This window comes from Dermacentor variabilis, chromosome 2, assembly GCF_050947875.1.
Source record: "Dermacentor variabilis isolate Ectoservices chromosome 2, ASM5094787v1, whole genome shotgun sequence".
Lineage (NCBI taxonomy): Eukaryota > Metazoa > Arthropoda > Arachnida > Ixodida > Ixodidae > Dermacentor > Dermacentor variabilis.
The window spans coordinates 58,295,786-58,304,091 of NC_134569.1; the positions used below are offsets into that span (position 1 = coordinate 58,295,786).

Sequence of the window (8,306 nt, forward strand, 5' to 3'; positions counted from 1 at the left end):
AAGATGTGGTATGGAATCCTTAAATGTAATGGGTCTCGTACTTTACCGTGCATACAACTGTCTTCACGAGTCTTCCCTCTAAAACCATCACACATTGCCTCGTGATAACACCGTGCAAACGACTCACACTGCGCATCCGGCCGACATGGCGTTTGTATTTCGGCACAGTTTGTGAACGGTGTAGTGCGATGAATATAAAACTTAAATCAGATTAAAATTGTGACCTCGGTGGCACATAAACATTGCACGGGATTAACGTTAAACGAGATGAAAGTCAACACAAATGTAAGCATCGTCGTTAGTTGTAAGCATATAATTAACTGCAGCGCACAATTAAAGAAAGAGGAAAGCTTGCGCAATGGATCCGCACACACACACACACAAACACACACACACACACACACACACACACACACACACACACACACACACACACACACACACACACACACACACACACACACATACAAATATATATATATATATATATATATATATATATATATATATATATCGTCGGCTTCTCACAAAGCGGCTATGTAAAGGTAGTGCGAGAGGAGAACACGCTTGCGCGGTGTCAGCCGCTCCCGAGATTCCGCGACATCATGGCTGGCCGGCTTACAGTGGCAGCGGCGGCTACCTCATCGCTCCGTCTCCTACAAATAGTTACCCGGACGACCGAACTCAGCCATGCCAGCGCCAACCCACAACCTCTAGGCATTTGGCAAATAGTTCAGCCATACAATGTCGTGAAATGCAACGAAGAGCAGCTATATTTTATTTGAGGGTGGCAGCAGTAATATTCGCATTACTTGTGAGGCGCGCAATCGCGTCAAAGTTCACCGAAAAAAAGACAATAATGAAAAAAAAACACGCCTATCTCCAAGCCCGATAACTTCACGTAATTGGCAAAAGGAAGTGGTCCCGATATACGCGTCTCATTAGTTCAGAGGCGGCGACGGACATTCAATATTGTCAAACCTACGACACTCGAACGGTATGGCCTTAATTAAAACGGTGTTGAGTACGAGTGTTAGGAGGACAGAGAGCGGCCAGCGCTCAAAGATCAGTCATGTCCACATTTATGCCTTCATTCTTCTAAAAGATAGAAGGGGGGTAAGGCGGGTGAGTGCGGCAACAACTGAAGGTGTGTTAGCGGCGGCGGTGCACAAATGAGATTAAAGGAGCGCTGTGCAGAAGGCCGGTAACACGGCCGTGTGTCAACCGGCGTGTCAACGGCCGTGTGCAGAGCCCCCCCTCTGTTACCTGCTTCGCTGGTGGTCGTGGGCTATCCTGTGTCTGAAATAGATAACAAAAAGAGCGGCAGAAAACGGTGCTCGTGAAAAGAAAAGTTACTGAAATGGAATAAAGAAAAAAAAGGAAATCAAGGGAGAGAAACAAACAAACAAACACTAAGCAACCAAACTATGTGGTGTTGCCTATAACTTGACATTTAGCATAGCGAATAGATTCTAAAGCTTCCTTTCTTTCCTTCCTTCCTTTCTTCCTTTCTTGAACTTACGGGTAAAGTATGATTATCTGTATTTTCTTTCTCGTTCAGAATGGAAATTTGACTGTAAGATGTAGAGTTTAAGTTCATCAAAATTATGACCTGGTTGGTTGAAATGCTCGGCGGCGGCTTTGGGAAGCTTTCTACCTGTGTCCGCGCGATGCCCGTTTAATCTGACGTTCATTGATTGTACCGTTTCACCGAGATATTGTTTCTCACAAAAGGAACATTCAAGAATATTAATTGCATCCGAACTTGTTCAATTAAAGCTAGTTTTGACTTCTTGTGTATAAGTAGTTGCAGTGCTTTTAATTTTAATGTCACTTTGAAGGTGCCTGTAGATATTGCATCTGGGGCGACAACATGCTTTCATTACGAGGGAATGATGTTGGCTGGCTTTTGCGTGCATTAACATGTATTTGATGTTTTTGTTGTGGCAATAGGTAACCCTTGGTACATCCGGGAAGGCTTTTCTCAGACACTCGTTAGTTGATAATATTGGGCAGTATTTTCGTAGGATGTTGTTTATGTTTAGGAGGGCATTAGAATATTTTGTTATAAAGGCTGGCGGTCTGTCAGATTCTGGTGTAGGTTGTTTCTTAGCTAATCACGATTGTCTCCCCAACCTTGACGTGACATTATAAGCTCTGTCGAGAGCACCTTGTGGATAGCTTCTTTCTGCTAGCGTTGTTTTAACGTCATTTAGGCGGTGGATTTAGGTTGTCATCGCTGCAGATCCTTCTTATTCGTTTCGCTTTTCCGACGAAAATTCCTTGCTTGCAGCGTCAGGGGTGATGACTGTTGTAGTCTAAATATTGCTGGCTATCCCCAGGCTTCCAGTAAAGTGTCGTTCTCAGTTTTCCGTTTTCCATGTAGACCGTCATGTAGAGGAAATTGATTTGACTAAGAGAGCGCTGAGAAGCAAATTTAATACTCGGTTGAAAGCGATTGAAATGGTTAATTAAGTCGGTTAACGGGCTTGTGCCGGGTTCCCATATTATAAGTATGTCGGCAGTGTAACGCAGAAAGATGGGAGGGTTTTAAAGGGTAGGATTTCAACAGGCCTGCTTCAATATGTCCCATGAAACTGTTCGCATACGTGGGAGCGGATGGTGCTCCCAAGCTAGTGCCGCATGTATCCAGGTAGTGAATAGAATCGAATTCAAAATAGTTGAACGTGAGAACTAACCTAACGAGTGACAGGTAAACTTCATCAGCGTACGTTTGGGAATTCGCTGCGAGGGATTTCTATACGGCTTGAATTCCTTCACTCATGGATATGTTGTTGTAAAGAGCAGAAGCATCCAACATGACTAGAAAAGCGCAGTCGGAAAGGATTTGGTTGGCGTTGATGCCGTCGATAATTCGAAGGAAGTGCGGCGTGTCTTGAACAAAATATGGGAGGGTGGTGGGGTTGTTTCACAGGTGGCGATTTAAGAGTTTAGATATTGACTCGGTAGGTGCGTTATTAGAGGCTATAGGCCGACCTGGGATTTCTGCTGAAATATTTCTTCGACGGGAACCTTATATATTTTAGGAAGAAGATAAAAGCGTTCTTTGTTGTTGGGCATCATGAAGCGACATTCAGATTGCGTGATAAGTTCTCTGAATAGGAGCTCCACTATTGTGCTTTGCACAGTATCGCTGTAGTCTGAAGTTGGCTTAGCGTCAAGTTTTCTGTAACGGGTGTGGTTGCTCAGTTGTTTGGAGGCCTCATTATTGCACTTTTCTATATGCCATATTATGGTACTGCCGCCTTTGTCTGCTGGTTTTGTTACAATATAATTTCTTTTCGCGAGTACTTTAACGATTTGGTGCTGATCGGGGGACCAATTTTTGCGCTTCCGGCAAGCCGCGCTGTCTCTAGAATTTCCTTTGAGATTAGCTTTATGTATAAATCCAGGTCTGGGCACTGTTCCGCTTTCGGTGTCTACGTGCTAGCTGGTATGAGAGAGCCTCATATAGTCTCATATGTCGCCTTGAAAATGACAAGTCCACTTGTCGAAGCGTTGGCTCCCGCTTTTACCTTGTGCTCGTTTTGCACGTCGTTTTGAATTTCCATCTCCCACCTTTTGCGTGTTTTTCCTGGATAACATGACAGAGGCACTATGAGGAGGCTGAGCTACTTGCCCTTACACGTCAACGTCTACAGCCGCGCACCTTGCAAACTTTGTTGCACTACCCTTAGTGGCAGGCGCTAAGAGACCACGGTCGAACTCTTTCTGAAAGCATCGAAACACGCGTGCAAGGAAAGTTCTAATTAACAGTGACGAAACTGCCACAACTTTGTAACTTTGTAACTTTCATCTTAGCGACGCTTACTCGGTGAGCGCTGGCGGAAGCGCGTAATCAGAGCTGTGTTTACGACCTGAACTCGAACCTTTGATGAGCATCTGCGCACTCGCGTCGTGCAACCCCGAGATGAAGTAGTTTGACGAGTTACGCAGTCTGTCCTTGTCAGCATGACAGAGCTCGTCGTGCAGCTCAAACGCGATAATAAATTTGTCACCGAAAGTTGGAAAAGGACAAACTACACGTACGCGTGCCGGCGCGCGTCAGCTCGCGCCCACGCTTCTCACGCATGCGCAGATGGTGCAAGCCAGATCGTACTCGTCGAAGCGCAGCACGAGCCTAGATATCTTCTCCAGACAAATATCAGTGCTCTGGCTGCCTCACAAAATGCGAAACGATGTCTACCAAGGCGAAAAAAGCAAAGACTTGCGCGCTGACGTCCCTATTGTATATAGGTTCAAACCGCCATTCCTCGCGAGGCGCGGCGACCGTGTAGGTGTAGTTTGGCCTTAACGCTGAAACGTGAAGCTGACAGGGTCAGTGGTGATGCTAAAAGTGTAATATCGCGCTTTAGCAATAATCTAAGCGCTACGCAAGACGCCTGACTACCAGCGGTAGCGTGATATAACCAATGCTTCACACAGTATTTGTCGCGTTCGAGCAACCGCATCCGACGCCCGCTTCATTCGAGAGTCGCTGATGCTTGTTTGACTACAATTTGTATTACACGTCAACATGTGCGCAGACAGCCCCGGTGAACACGTACATCGCTGATATTTTATACTCTGTACATTATCCAACGCACGCAAACATGCACCGTGTTGCACACTGCACACTGGAGCAGTATTTTCAAACATTTTATATAGTTGGCATCGAACTGTGTAGAAGCTACAGAACTGTGGATATACGGTCAGAAAAAATATTTTTAAACAACGACTCGGGCACTGAAGAATATCGCGCTTATACGCCGAGGCACTTCTGCACGTTCACGGGGCTCTCGGCGTTGCAAGGAAACATTCTCGGTAAGTCCTTGATGTTCTGAAGTGCGATGTTCCAATCGTAGCCAGCGTTGGGAGCGCGGTTCTCTGCCCTTCCACTCTGTTCGCAACTCTGAAGCATCAGGTAAATGAAGAAGAGCTGTTCCTGAGTCGCAATACGGTTCTGCTGCAGCGTAAGGGCAATGGGATGCCGAGACATCCGCGCGGCCTTCAGGAAAAGCGCGAAGGAGAAATTAGCCGCAAGCACGTCACGGGTTCTCCGGAACCGTGTAGTTTGCGACGCTTCGCGTGAGTCGAGGCAAGCCTCAACTTCTCGCAATTTGGTCTCTGTTTCTCCCTTAAGCCATCGCTGGTGTATTCCTGTTGACGCGCGTGTCTTGAATATGAGCGCGTCAAAGGCGCAGCGCATCAGGCGGGGTCCCGCACGCGACAATTGTATGGCGTCGGTGCCCTCTTCCAAGGCCCTCGAGACGTTAAAGACCAGCAAGGGAACGTAGATGGCGTCCAGGTCAGGCTCGTACCAACAGTGCGCGCTGAAAGCGGAACGGCTCCAACGTTGCGTCGAGCTGCGTGCGAGCGACGCCAGGAAAGTGCGCTCGTGGTAGATCACGTAGGCGTCAAGGCTGTTCCGTGCGCTCGCTAGTTTCACCGGGAGCGTTTGAACGTAGGCGTCGATTGCAACGCTGTCGTTTAGCCAGTCCGGTCTAACGACCATCAGGCGTGTCGTGTTTAGTATGCTTCGAATTATAGCCCTAGACTCTTCCGTGAAATATGGAGAAGTGTCGATGCCATTCTGGAATTCTGCTACAATGTCGCTCGTAAGATCGTAAAGTTGGGAGAGAGGCGTGCGTGCACTGAGATCGGTAAGAATGGCGAGGTTCGTCAGGGGGAAGAGGGCCTTTTCCGTGGCTCGCAGGCACAGTTGCCAGCGGGGCAAGTTGCCCCTACGTTTTCCATATAGAAGCACACTGTAGAATTCGGCGAGTCCAGAGTGCGGAATGAAAGGAGAGACCTGGATCATAAGTCTAACTCCAAGGTAGTTCATTACGGTGGCGAGGTCGGTGTTATCAGCGAGTTGCAATATTCCGTTTACAGCGACCGCAGGTTGGATCATGACTTCCGTGTCTTCGCCATTGTAAAGGTTTGAACGGACGTCGTTGAAGATTTCTTCAAGAAAGATAATAAGCTGCGGCAATGACTGCAAAGAGTTCACCTTGGATGCATTCTCCATCGGCGCTACATCAGCGAGCTTCTCCATATCGCTTGCGAATTTGATAATGCTTAGAGTAAACGATGGTGGGATGTACTGCTTCTTCAACGCATTCATAGCCGCGAAAGTCGCACTGGTGTAAAGACGAATGGCTTCACTTATGTCAATGTAGTCGTTGTTGGTCAGCGTATCAGGGAGCCCTATCGACACAAGATCTGTGCGTACCGTCGAGGAACTGGCGCAGATACCGATGCCAAGTAACGAAGCGGTGCCTGTCTTTCGAAGCAACTTCGCTGCTGTTCGCCACACAGAGAGGCTTTTTCTTACCGGTGGCGTCAGCGGGAATCCTTCGAGGAAAACGAGAGACATGAGTTCGAGCAAAGGGTTCCACTCGTCATCCTCAATGCGCTTCACATCCATGCACTTCTGGTGGAGGTCGATTATTGGTCTTAGGTTGCTGTCAGCTTCCGAGAAATTATCCTGAAGGTGGACGTACAATTTATTTTCAAGAAACGAGGCCAAATCATCGTCGGCAGAAACAGAAGACCTTGGAGACGGTGTGGTGTAACTGCTGGTCCACCGGCGACAGACGAAAGCGTAGAAATCATGACACGGGTTGACTTGGTCCCACGACAGAAGACTGCTAAGGTAGGCAGCATCCCTGGAGCAGCTCGGTGACTTACAGATGCTACTGAGCTGCTCTTTATAGGGCTTCTCGTGCTTCGTAAAGCTGCGCCATGTAATGATAATAAAGGCGATAACCACCACAAATCCAACTAACAGGAACACTGCCAACAGGCACGGAAGGTACTCCTCGCGGGGCATGCGGCGATGGCGCACCTCGTAGTCCCCAGGAGCAAAGCTCCCGGGGACGGCGCTTCGCGACGGCGGCGCACGAGCGTTCTCATACACGGTAGGCCTACCGTAAGGTGCGTCACCGTGAAACGCATTTCCTTGCGTGTTCACAGAAGGACGTCTGCATGGCCGCCAAGTCCTACCCTTGTGCGACTCTGCCAAGTTGTCCAACGTTAAGGTGACGGCAGGCCTGGCTTGAGTGCTATTGGCAGCTCGTTCGAACTGTTCACGGTTAACGAGGGGAAGACCTACATTCGAATCCGCAAACCGAGGCCGAGGTGCATTGAATGACTTCGAGCTCTGTTTACTTTTCACAGGGGGCTCCCTCGCAAGAGAGCATCTCCCGGCAATTGCATCACTCGCCAACAATCTAGTCCGGCGCGATGTCTGCTCGCTGCACGCAGGTGGTCCGACAGCTGCAGTATTGCTAACTACAAAGGCGCTTTCGGTTTTGTTTTCTTGTCCAGGCGTAGGAGTCTTTTGCGAACATTCGGCGAGATCGTCCATGATCGGACTGGGCGGTCGCGAGTGAGACTTAGCCGCAGATTTGGGCACATTTTGGTAACTACGTTGCGCCGCTCCGGGAGCTGTGAAGAGGGCAGAATTCCTTGCGTTCTTCGGTTTGATTTCGGCTGGCACTAGTTCTTCCGACGTGGGTACACGAAGAAGAGGATGTTCTATCTCGAATAAGTCGTCACTTAAACTTGCTGTAGCTGATGTCTTCACATTCGGCTCTTCTCGGTCGCGTTCTTTGCTTCTTTGCTTCTTTTCTTTGCTTGGCGTAATATTGCTTGCGACTCCAGGCGTAGAGTTATTCGCTTCATCTAATGTCTGCGCTGCTGGGGAGCTCTCTGACGGTGACGTTGACTTCGTAGTCGGTGATGGGCTCTTTACAAACGGAGCTGCTTCTTTCACTTCGGTTTGATGATGACGTATCGCTTTGCGCACACTTCCTGAAGTTGGAGGGCTATGAGGAGTTTCCAATTGAATGCTCTTGCTGCAGGAGTTCGTTGTAAGAGGCTCACGACCCGCTAAAGTAACGTGCTTTGGCATGGTGCGTGCCATCACCTGAGGCGGGGACTGCTGCGGCGAAATGGGTTTTGAAGGCACTTCTCCACTTGCCTTTGGACGGCGTCCGGATGCCTCGTTGCCTTGTGAGCTGGAACTGGCGAAAAGCTTTCCGACCGCTGTGCTTGAAGGCGGACGTCTTTTGGCATCCGGCGTCGCCTCTGGGACTGACATGAGCCTCTTTGTCCTGACGGCAGTCGCCTTCAGTTTGGGCTTGGCCAGCGCGTCTTGCAAAGTGGAAGAGAAGTCTTCGCTAGAGCTTGACATACCTGTGGTTGCGCGATTGACGCTCTCTGCGGTTAACAAACCTTCTTTTTCTCAGCGCGTGCGCTTGGCAGGCATGCGCGAGGAATGCTGACTTCGTTCTTGTTTC

At 48.8% G+C, this 8,306-nt stretch overlaps 1 protein-coding gene across 1 annotated transcript; it reads right to left on the reverse strand.

The window, feature by feature from the left end:
- Positions 1 to 4,762: 4,762 nt before the first annotated feature.
- LOC142570322 (endothelin-converting enzyme 2-like) lies at positions 4,763 to 6,835 on the reverse strand. The gene has a single exon (XM_075678713.1). The coding sequence runs from the start codon at positions 6,833 to 6,835 to the stop codon at positions 4,763 to 4,765; it is 2,073 nt and encodes a 690-aa protein (XP_075534828.1).
- Between the last annotated feature and the right edge of the window lie 1,471 nt (positions 6,836 to 8,306).